The sequence below is a fragment of the Uloborus diversus genome, chromosome 6 (genome assembly GCF_026930045.1).
Source record: "Uloborus diversus isolate 005 chromosome 6, Udiv.v.3.1, whole genome shotgun sequence".
NCBI classification, from domain to species: domain Eukaryota; kingdom Metazoa; phylum Arthropoda; class Arachnida; order Araneae; family Uloboridae; genus Uloborus; species Uloborus diversus.
The window spans coordinates 86,676,480-86,689,127 of NC_072736.1; the positions used below are offsets into that span (position 1 = coordinate 86,676,480).

General features: G+C 33.6%; 1 protein-coding gene across 1 annotated transcript in view; it reads left to right on the plus strand.

Moving 5' to 3' along the window:
* The window catches only part of LOC129224638 (trypsin-1-like), a 30,184-nt gene that overhangs the window by 9,840 nt on the left and 7,696 nt on the right, over positions 1–12,648 (plus strand). The window contains exons 2-4 of the mRNA XM_054859120.1: positions 121–224; positions 9,444–9,544; positions 10,487–10,568. Of these exons, the coding sequence (XP_054715095.1) occupies positions 121–224; positions 9,444–9,544; positions 10,487–10,568 (287 nt within the window). The remainder of the gene's footprint in view (positions 1–120; positions 225–9,443; positions 9,545–10,486; positions 10,569–12,648) is intronic.

A 12,648-nucleotide genomic window follows, 5' to 3' on the forward strand; every position in this document is an offset into this window, starting at 1 on the left:
GGGGATCTAGGAACGCATCCCTCGCGTAAGTCGGGACTCGACTGTAGATGAAAGTGGCTAGATTATAGCATTTAATAATTTCGAGAATTTGGAGGACTATCTATGGTGTTAATCTTTCAGTTACAAGAATATCGATAGCCCAATGCGGCAATGGATTAAAGAGCGATCTAGAAGATAAAATAGTTGGAGGAAGAAAAGCAGTGCAAGGAGAGTTTCCATGGCAGGTAATTTTTCCTAGAAATTTTTAAAACTTTATTTACTACACAAAAGAGGATTTTTTTTCCCTGCTATTCGTCATTTTCACGCTGTCTGTTTTAAATGTGCTTTGGAATTGGTGAATGTAAAAGTCATGGTTTTGTTTTAAAGTGGTATTCATACTTTCATTTTGCTATGTAATATTGATTTTTGAATGATATTAACCTTACGGACAATCAGTATATAGTTGAATATTTCTTAACCATTGAATTACGGTAAGTATTGATACTTAGGAATAAAAATCGGAAAGGTTCATTCAATTTTGCCAATCTGAAAATTAATTAATTAGCTATGAGGCAGCAAATTGGTAACGTAATTTAAACTTTTGTTGTTTTACAGTATAGAAATGTTGAGCCTTGTCCTACTCTCTTATTATTACCCTGCCGTTCCAAACCAAAACTTATAACTATACCTTAATACGGTACAACTTTGTGCCAAGGGGGCAACAATGGGCCACTGTTGCCATGCCGATTATTTTGCACTAAAGTGGCCTCTTTTTCGAACTTACGAGCTCCAAAAAAAAATCACTAGTTAGTATAACCATTTAGGTAGCTAAAGACGCTTTATCACAGATTGACATTGTTTTTTTTGTACCTTACAAGGAGACGGCACGACCGTGGGGTCGGAGATTTGCGTCAATTATTTTTGTGGTGAAAGAGGACCCCTAGTAGCTTATGTGATTAAAGTAATACGACGCAATACTCAGAAAATTATGAGAAAAATCGATTTCAAGTCGCCATGGAGTCTCCTAGGCACCTTATGAGTTTAAAATGTCAGTCTTTTGACGTGCCGCCCCTAGCCTAGTTGGTAAAGGCGCGATCTTGTGCTCCAGAGGTAGTGCGATCGAATCCCACTCTGGACCTTTTTCTTTTCTCTTCTTTTTGTTTTTTTGCTATCACACTAATTACTACTAAATGTTAGTGGTAACGCTCTTCACCCCTATATTACTTTCTAAAATTTATTTTTGCCAAAGATCGCAAACTTTTTCGTTCATTGAAAAACATTCTTGCTCGTTATTCTGTACGGTTTGTTTTGCCTAGCAAAGGTTTTTGACCTGTGGTCCCCTTACGGTTATAAGAGCATCTGCTCATAGGACATTTGGATCTTTTTTTCTTTTTTTTGTTATCACAGCAATGATTGAAATAGTTTCGCTTCCCTACATAATTTTTAAGAATTTATTTACATCATTTTTTTTTTTAATTTTCTTTTTCTTCCAGCAAAACAATTCAAAACAATTCATATTTTTCATTCTAAAGTATGTGCGGAGGAACATTGAGTTTTAATAAGAATAACCAAGTTTATGAGGAAAAATTCAATTTTTTTTTAATGATTATCTACAAAAACCTCAGTGGTAGTTATCATAGAAACAAACAAAGCAATAATTTTTAAGACATCTTGCTCAACAAATGAAAGCGTATTTTTTTACAATTGCAGGGAACTTGCAATATATCAGTAGAAAAACATACTTCATTAACATTCATGAAAATATTTCGAATAGTGGATAATTTAGACGCAAACCAGGCGCATTGAATCATGTCTTGGAAAATTGGTGACGATAATTGATGATGAATAATTGAAAGAATTTTTATACAATCTTCCCGGGAATTAATTTCTCTATTTTGCTCTAACAACTCGCTGCAATTTTGCAAGCGCTTTATGAAATTTTTGACTTGTTTGTAGAAGCAAGGCTTTCCTCGATGCGCGTCTTATCAGGCTCAGTCATTTCTCAAAAGGTCAAAGGCACCGACTTGCCCGCAAGAGTGCGCTGTAGTATAACCGGGCGATCCTTTGTTTACATTATTTGACGTATTATGCGTATTATTTCTGCTGCGAAACGGGACGTATTTTCTATCTTTAACGTAAAATTTCATTGACATGGTTAACCAATGAGTAGTACAGGGCGAATTGATGCCAGAACGGCGTATCAGTTCTGTTTTTCAGGGGATTTTTTTTTTCTTTTTCGTTTCAGGTAAAGCTGGTCCCAACTTAGAATTCAACTATTTCTCATTGGCGTTCACTTCTGGGAAAATGCATCCCTGAAGCACAGGGGACTCCAATGCATTGTGGACCTTGGACCTCACTTTTAGTAAATCAGGCCCAGGGATTACGTATAAAGTTTTTGAGACATTTAATGTGACTTGATATCGAGAAGGTTTCAAACATTACTAGTTCTCTAATTTAAAAAAAAAATGTCTAAGAAGGAAACTTTGCTGTTTATAAATTATGTAGTATTTTACTGCATGATTAAGGAAGGTATTTAATGGCACAATCGTCTAGATTTCGACAAAATTGTTTTATTCTCACCATATCGGTAAGACTGCAATACATATTTTCTCTTTTGATATTATTTCGTTATAGGTACGTCGCTTGGCTTGGTGAGTTTTCTTTTTACCTTGACGAAATACGGATGTCTAAATATATTAGACCATCGAAAGCATTTAAAGTTTTATTACATGTATAGTTTATTACTTATATATTTATTAAAGGTTTCAATAATCCTCCCAGTAAATGAAAATACCCAGGAAACTGCATTAAAAGTTTCAATAAAATATTTTTAAAAAATCCGCTGAACAACCTATATTTGACAGCAATAAAAACTTCATTTCATTGAAACCAAAAACCCAAATACGGGGGCAACAAATAAAATGAAAAATAATCGCCAAGATTTGAAAAACATCGTGACGCACACATATGTAATCCTTTGGCGTCACAAAATTTGACAGCATTATGTTTCTTGCCATTTAATATTCACAATCAATGGAGAATTATCTCCTCGCGGAACATGAGAAGTTGGCGAAAAAAATTTCTGTTGCTAATATTACTGCCGCCAATGTTTGTTCTTCTGATATTTTGATTGAACTTTTATTGTTTTTAAATTAATTGATACATTTATTTGGCAAATTATTTTACACTTTAATGGATCTTTGGCTGAATACAGTAACTTGGTAGCTTCCTAATACTATTTAGTTTTGATTTAGAGGACTACTTAATAGCTTAATTTAATTTTCCAATATATTTTTTTTTTCATTTTAATGTCACTTTTTATGCTACTTAAAGGCTTTTTTTTTCGAAATTTGATTTTTAGCAAATAATTTAAAAGTTTGGAACTTTTTATATTTTTTTGTTGCATAATTTATTTATGTGGCGAAATTTCTCCCCTTTAAATTTCCTCACAATGCGTAAACATTGGAATACCGTTTACCTTTTAACAGATTTGTTTTTATTTTTTAACTGTTATTATTACTTTTATTTATTTATTTTCTCAACAAGCAAAAGTTTTATTCTAAAAATATTAGAAGGAATTTTTATTATTATTTTTTCAAAGGCTGGATGTAGGTTTATTAAAATCTTCAAATAAAAAGCTACCATCTTATCATTTTTTGCAATTTTTATTGGCATGTTTCTTCTGGTGAATTCATTGTTTCAATGTACTTTTAAATGATTTCAATTTCTTGCTCTTTAACATACAACGTACTCCTTAATGATATAAATTGTAATGTATAATGATCGATACTAACGATGAGATTCATGGCAAAATTTTTATTTGATATGTTTTCTACATCATTTTCTTTAAAATAATTGTGTTTCTATGCATTTTTTGTGCATTTTATTAGTTCTTATTGTGAAAAAAATAAAGATATCAAATTGAGCTATTCACCATTTTCCGAATATGTCCTAAAAAATAACTAATTTTGAATCAAACTTTAAAGTAAGAAAAAAAATTACTAAAAGCTTTTTTGAATGTTTCCATAAATATATTTATCAACTAACAAAAAATATCCCGCGTTGCCTGGGTTAGTAATAATTATGAGAAACAATCGCTACTTACATTTATTTTCTCTTTTAACTGACAAATATATTTATGAGTTGTGCTTGATGAAGCATATATAATTAATTTTTGCAAAATAAAACAAAAAAAAATTTTTTTTTTCTTGATACAAATTATGGAGCATAGTTCATATGTTTAATAGACAGTATGGTTTCGTCCATAAAGTGTAATGATTAATTTTATAATATTATGCATAATTTCATTCAAAACCAAATCTTCAATATTTGTTTTTTATTAATTGGAAACAGAAATTGCCCCCCCCTCCCCGCCAAAAAACAGCAGTATTTCCAAAACATTTTATTCACATAGGTTTTCAAACAGCAAACTTCTTTTTAAGCTCGTTTGAATTGTTATCTAATGAATAAATTGCAATAAATGCTAACTCCTATTTATATTTATTGAAGGTTTGCAGGTATTACTCAAATAATTTTGAAAATGCTTCATTGCGAAAAGTTGGAATAGTTTATCACAAAATTTTTTCATACACCGAATTTACATTGATTTAACTAGATAAACATCTTTCTCAGCATATATTCATGTGATTTTGTTACAAAACTTAATTTTTCTTAAAAACAAGGTTTCATATTTTTTCACTTTTTACCTAAAATATCTTTACAAACACTTTTCCTCAGGAAGAAAAAATCCGCTTTTAAATTAACTAAAATACTTTTCAACTCAATTTTGAATACCTATTCTCTTTAAAAATAAACTTATCTGATGTTTATATAGTTAAAAGTTATCTGATGTTTATATAGTTAGCCACAAAATCCAACAGATGTCGCTGGAGTCTGACCAGGTTTTTTGTTTGATTGATTGTTTTCATACTACAACTTTTCTTTAAATGACTGAGCCTGATAAGACGCGTATCAAGTGAAGCTTTGGTAGAAGTAAACATTACAAGGTTTACCAAGGGAGTGCATTGTACATGGATTCTTCGGGAATTTCCTCTCCTATTCCAGAAGAGCCAGCAACTTCTTCAGCCTACATTTTTCATTTTGATTGTACGATAACTTTGCGTTTAATTGAATAGACACGTAGATTCACGTTCACCACGAAATAGAACTAGTATGTTGTGGCCATCACGAAACTTTCTTCTATATTTTTCTTTTTTTTCTGATCCTTCCCCATGCTTGACGAGGAAGCAATATTCCCAGCAAAAACAAAATTACACATGCAAAACTTGACGACCATCCCATCGTCTGAATTATTTGCAAAAGCAAAGCAAAGAGCGAAAATTGAAAGTTATTTTAAAAGCCTTGCTTGAATTAATTACAAATATTTTATTGGTTAACAAACATAAGATGGCAACAGTTAAAAATTTTAAATCATTGAGATAATATTTCCGATGGGGCCGTGGTAGCCCGATCGGTAGAGTGTCGGATTCGGGGCCGGAGGGTCCTGGATTCGAACCTCGTTGGTCGAAGACCCACCGTCGTCGTTAAAGGGGACTGGGCGACGTTAAATATGTTCGTGGTCTCAAAGTCCTCCAAGTGAAACGATACCTCTGGGGGTGCTAGCACCAGGTAGCTATTAGCTCCTGGACTAGTTCTAAATTCTCATTAACTGTTCGATCCGGTGATGGTGCTGCCATCTATCGGTATATAAAATAATGGAGGCAAAGCACTTAGTATGCAGTCCTCGACATAAATACAGTTGTAGTCAGTTGTGACTCTGAATAGGAATTTTTCCGATCATTTCCATACAATTATAATCACGAGAAATACGCAACACGACAAAATACGACAATCTATATCGATTTATCTTCCTTATTGTTACATTAATAAAGCTATTTTTATTCGCAAAAAAAAAAAAAAAATAAATAAAAAAAAATCAACACCTCTTAGAGCAATTGGAGTCAAAATTGAACCAAAGCCTGTTTACATATGGATTCACATATATTCCAAATTTTAACCAGAACGTAGCATTACTTCTTGAGATAGGGCACTCACATGGAAAAAAAGAACGGGCGATTGCGCTACTCCAGCTCCATAAAATCAGCTCATATACCCACTAAGGGCTACTTGCCGATAAATTTTTCTTTCATTCCGTTCATTATTTCTTGAGATACAGCAGTCACAATTGACGACAAAAAACGTTCTATAGCTCAACCCCCGTCTGAGTTATTGTCACCAAAATTGAATCAGCACCTGTCCCTGTTAATGGCAACATATGGACCAAATTTTTTTTTTTGATTCCGCCAGTTACTTCCTGAGGAATAGCAAGCACGCTTAAATCAAAAAACGTCTCATTGCTCCACCCTCCTTGGAGGAATTCACGCCAAAAACCAATGAGCATAAGTTCACATAGGGGCACATATGTGTACCAAATTTCGTTCGATTTCATGCGGTGGTTTTGCTGTAGAGCGGCCACAAAAAACTGGTCACACACACACACGTGACACACACACACATACACACACAGACAGACATTTTCCAAAAATAGTCGAAATGGACTCAGCACACCTCAAAACGTTCGAATCCGTCAAAATTCGAAAATTTGCACGAATCCAATACTTTCTTCTATATATTAGATGTAGAAGAACGTAAAAATTAACTTCTGTGCAATTCTCACAGGGCCATGCAGTTTTATGCGCAGATGTGCATTATAATCGTAAGGGAACCTGAGGTCAAAAACCTTTACTATGCAAAACAAACCGTACAGAATAACGAACAAGAATGTTTTTTAGTGAATGAAAAAGTTTGCGATCTTTGGCAAAAATAAATTTCAAAAAGTAATATAGGGATGAAAAGCGTTTCCACTAATTGTTGTGATAGAAAAAAAAAAATATAAAAAAAGAAGAGAAAGAAAAAAAAAATTAATTTGAATTCTGACATCTTGAATTCAAATTGTGTTTTTCGCAATCACGAGTGTGTGTATGTAGGCGTGTGTGTTTGAGTGTGTGGGTATGTGTTTGTGTGTACGGGTTATGTGTATGTGTGTGTAGGCATGTGTGTTTGCGTCTGCGGTTGGGGGGGGGGGGGGTATGTGTATGTGTGTGTAGGCATATGTGTTTGTGTCTGTGTGCAGGCATGAATGTGTTGGTAGTTGTGTGTATGTGTGTGTATGTTTTTGTGTTTGTATGTGTTTGTGTATGTAGGTGTATGTGTGTGTAGGCGTGTGTGTGTGTAGTTGTGTATGTATGCGCGTGTGTGTAGGACATGGATGCAACCTGGAGACGGCTTTTCGCTAGAGGTGCAGCATCGTAAGGAGCCCGTCGACGGTGATGGTGCGGAGGGTGGCGGTGGAAAAAATCAAAGGAACGTCAAAAACAGTCAAGTGAGAACAATAAGCAATCGTGATTGCTCAAAAAAAAAAAAGGTCCAGAGTGGGTTCGAACGTACTATCGCTGGAACACAAGATCGTGCTTTAACCAACTAGGCTAGCGGCGGCTCGTCAAGAGACTGACATTTTAAAATCATAAGGCGCCTAGGAGACTTCATGGCGACTTGAAATCGATTTTTCTTATGATTTTCTGAGTATTGCGTCGTATTGCTTTAACCACGTAAGGTATTAAGGATCCTCTTTCACCCCCCAAAAAATTAACTCAAATCTCCGACCCCACGGTCGTGCCGTCTCCTTGTTAGTCGTTCTTCGTGCGTTAATTCGGCTCAATCGTGGAAGAGTCATAAGTCTCCTTTGAGCAGACCACTTATACTGTTTTCAAAGATCTGGTAAGTTCAGATTTGCTTTACGAATTTGTCAGTTATGAATTACTCCGCTTGTTGACTGAAAATGCTTCATAGTTTTCACAAGCTCTCAACATTTATTGAAAATAGGAATGTTGTGATACAACAATAGGCAACCCAGTTTTCACGGTTTTTAGTGGCTTGGAGCTTAATTTCACTCTCTGTGGGTATGCTTTCGTCTTATTTCCTCTGTATTAATCATTAGTAGTCATATCGCAAATTCTGAAGAAAGACTTCTCTGAAGCAAACAGGAAATTCATTTAGTATCATTGCTTTAGTAGTATTTTGATCTTCATATATACAACATCACAGTAGATACTCTGTTTCTGGTGTAGTGTTGATCTATAACGAGGCCAAGTAAAGAGAAATGTGACTTTTTTTCACGAGCTTCGTGACACGTATTATTGTGAAATATTGGAAAGGTAGGAAAACCATTGACATTTAAATTGTTCTAATTAAATTAGCGCACAAATAAATTCTAGAGAGGAACAAAGATCAGTTTTTAGTGCCAATCGTATAAAATGTTATGCGCATAAATTTTTTTCTTTTTTTAATCGACTTCAAAAAAGACGTTCTCAATTAGTCGGAATCTTTTTATGTATGTCCCCTGTAAGCTCAAACACTCATCGACCAATTTGGGAATTTTTTTTTTTCTCGCTTGAAAAGGTATATACTTCCCAGGTGATCTCATGGTCATCAGGTCAGTATCTGAAGATGGGATCCTTGAAAAATCAAGAAGATTCTTCAAATTATATGGGCAAATTCAAAGCGATTTCTGTTGTCTTTTTTAGTGACTAGTGAATTTTTTTCGGAAAGCATACTTTGATAATGTCAAACTGACGATGAAGACAATTTTTTTTTTTTTTTTTTGTAAATAATTGCGCATTTGAAAAGCTTTTCTTTAGTCTTCTGAAGTCTCCGAGACGCTGTGCTTCTCTATTTTGCTCATCTTAGCTGTTTTCAGACTCCTGTGCTAGACGCTTTCTCACTCGAGATGTACGTAGTGTACCACATACTCTACCCTACGTACTTATTTTATATTTACACCACAAAAAGCAAAAAATAAATGATTTAAAAAAAAAAACGAATTCAAAAAACAAAGAGGAACTAAAAAGTAAAAAATTATTGGTCATACTTAAATACGATTTCCTACCCAATCGTATAAATCAAATTTATTTTACAATTCCAGTACAAAAATCAACTAAACTAAACACCCAATTAAAAAAAAAGATTTTAATTACTATACCATGAATTCTTTCAATATCTCCCTTTGGTCTGACGGAGTCAGACCAAAGGGTGGTGCTACACTAGTTACGTCAGAGATTAAAAACAACAACAACAACAGTAGTTTATAGGAGGCCCCGAGTTCAAAAGGTTAATTAAAATTAAGAGATCGTATATAATTATTTAGGTATTAAAATAATTCATCGTATAGTCATTAAAATCAGTGTTTATTTTATAATTGGGTGTTTAGTTGATTTTTTGTACTGGAACTGTAAAATAAATTTGATTTAAACGTTTGGGTAGGAAATCGTATGTAAGTATGAACAATTATTTTTTACTTTTTAGTTCCTCTTTGCTTTCTGAAGTCGGTTCTTTTTTTATTTGAAAATAATTTATCAATTAAAGCAATGTTTATTTTTTTTGTTTTTGTTTTATCTTCTATTGTTTAGGCATCACTACAGCGAAGATACCCCAGTGGATTTTATCATATATGTGGTGCTACACTAGTTACGTCAGAGTGGCTAGTTACTGCAGCTCACTGCATAACCCTGTAAGTAAGTCTTTTGAGTTACAAATGTATTCCGAACCTAAAATCAGAGTTACTCTTCGTAGTACAGGTTTAAGAGTTATATTTTATGTTTTTTGCATGCATTTTAATTTTAGCATGATTGGTTGTTTCCAAAGAATTTAAGGATTAGCGTGAATTCTGAAAGTAATTTAATTGAGAAAATTGAAATGAAAGTTAAAAAGAAATGCTCCTTCATAAATTTAAAACTGTAACCGTTTAGCGTGACGAGCAGTTCGACATGTGAGAAAGAGAGTAGAGGGGTAAGACGAAGTCGCACCAAGGGGGGGGGGTCAAATTAAAAGAAAAAAGGTGTGAAATCATTTATGGACAGTCCCAATAAAAAAGGTTCCGTATTTGCACTTTTTCTGTTTACTTAATTAAGTAAACTATGAGAAGTGTAGTCATATTTTTACATTTTATTAATTTTTAAGAAGACGTAAAAGTTAACATGAGAGAAGTTTACATTTAAACTTTTAAAATCCTCAAAAAAAAAAAAAAAAAAAAAAAAAAAGTTGTGCAGTTTAATGAAATATTTCATTAAACTGCACAAGCCAAAAAACTAATTAATTAGTTTTCGTTACGAATCAGTATTGCGTTACGATCATTCGTTGAAATTATTTCAGAAGCTCTGTCAAAATGTACCGGGTGCCTATATCAAAGATAGCTTTGTTGTATAAATAAGTTTTTAACGATTTTTTTAAGGTCACTCAATGCGGATCAAAACAATCCCATTCAGTTGATAAAAAATAAATTGAAACTCAAAAGTAAAAACACTTGTATGTAAAATTTTACTATCTAACTTACGCAAAACAGTTGTGCAGTTTAATGAAATATTTCATTAAACTGCACAAGCCAAAAAACTAATTAATTAGTTTTCGTTACGAATCAGTATTACGTTACAATCATTCGTTGAAATTCTTTCAGAAGCTCTGTCAAAATGTACCGGGTGCTAATGGGAAGCAACAACTTGACAACGTTGAATGGATCACTAAAATCATTACATTTCGTAAGTATGAGCGAAATTACATTTCTACTACACAAGCTGCTAATGTCATTATTGAAGTTCTAATTCAAAAATTGGTGGTCTTTTCGGATATCCTGTAATCCTGTTGGTGGATGAGAGTCTTCTAGAGAGCCCAAACTTTATATATATCCTAGACCCCATATTTTCCCCCATTCATTAATAATAACTCAATAGAAAAAAAAAAAAATCCAACATCTAGCCCCTGGTATTTATTTTAATTTTAACATCTGGAGTTCGAATTATATATTTCGTAATCACGAACCGCGATAAGACCCTACTCGTTGGGTTTCTTGTTTCTGCAGATGGCTGCTATCGTAATCATATTAGAAAAACATAATTTGATTTCAAGAAGTCAAAATTAAATTGAATACAAGGAGCAGGATACTGGATGCTGCGTGCTGAATGCTGTTTTTGCCTAAAGTGGATTGTGTAACGTCAAGAAGGTCGGGTATGAATAAAATCGATTCCGGGAGACATGAACGCTACCACCAGGGAGGAGGGACATGCTCGTGAAGGCCCGTGGACCAGAGGAGTTTGCATTATAAACATAGAAAAATTAAATCGAAGGAACATCTACTATGGTCAAGTAAAAACAATATGCAATCGTGAGTGTTCAGATAAGCATGTTTCGAAATTGTTAGTAATATATTGTAGATTCGATTTTTATAATGGAATGTATCTTAGAATTCTACTGCATTATTTGCATCAGACATTTTGAATGCTTTCTGGTTAATTTATGTGCAAACATTGTAGCACTCCGCAGCTCTGATTTGTACACTGTTATAACCAGGGATTCCAGACGAGTGAATATATTCCCTACAAGGTGAAAGCATGGTGCCCTAAGGTGCCATGTTGGCCAGGAAATAGAGCCGAGGAGCCAAAACAACATGCAATCATAGAAAGACTCGCTGCGCATGCGCTTTTGCCTTAGACATGCATTCAACCACTTCAATATGGCGGACAATGGATGGTTGCATCTATGTGTCTTTTACACTGAATGAAGTACACTATTGGATTAAAACACAACTTTTCTAGGATTGATTGTCCGAAATAACAAGTAATTACAGCTTTTGATCACTTTGTAGCTTTTAGGGCTTTCAAACATAGTTAAAAGTTTTTAAAAGTGCATTTACTGCTTTTCAGTTACCGTTACTGTAGTTTAGTTTCAGTTTACTGTTACTGTCGTGAAATTACTATCATTCAAAACTCTACCAAAAATATATATCATTATTTTCTTGAGTACTCGATAAGCAACATTTAATCACCAAAATAACCAGCAATAAGATTATCAATAATCAACAAGTGAGAACCAGAATAAAAATGATTCTTGTCCTTCGTAGGATATAACAGAATAGCATGTGAAAACATAAACAACAGAAAAAAAACCTTTCTCCGTCTGGCTTTTTTTTTTTTTTTTTTCATTCAAGTGTTTGAATCATTTCCTGTTAGCGGTTAATGTCTCGGTAGCGTTAGAAGTTTCTTTTGGTTTTTAAACTAGCGAAAACTTCATGTGCATTTTATTTTGTTACTCTTGATTAACGTTCATGAAACGATTTTGTTTTTCCGTAACTGTAATATCCCAGAATATTTTTGGTTCTTCATGTAAATAATTCATAAGTACCTCTATACTTCATTTTCCGCACGGGTCATGTTTTGGTAAATGTATAATTTCTCACATTATTTAAATAATTACTCGCCGCATATTTGTGACAGCTCTTTGATACCAAGTGACGGGGTAGATATTTATTGCTTTATTAATTTTTAACGTTACGTTGTAAAAAAAAAAAAAAAAACTCATCAAAACGCCGAATTTTTTCACAAGTTTGTAACGGCCCCCGAGTTATTATTATTATTTATTTTATGATTTTTTAAGAAAACGATAAAGATTTCACTGGTCCGCAAAGTTTTTCATTTGCTTTTACCAGCCCGTGGGTCAAAAGAGGTTAAGAAACACTGAGTTAGAGCACGATCAGATGATGAGCACTTCTTAACTATGTTGAAAACTCTGAAACATGATCAAATGCTGTAATTACCAGTTTTAATCATTTCCAGTACTGAGCTC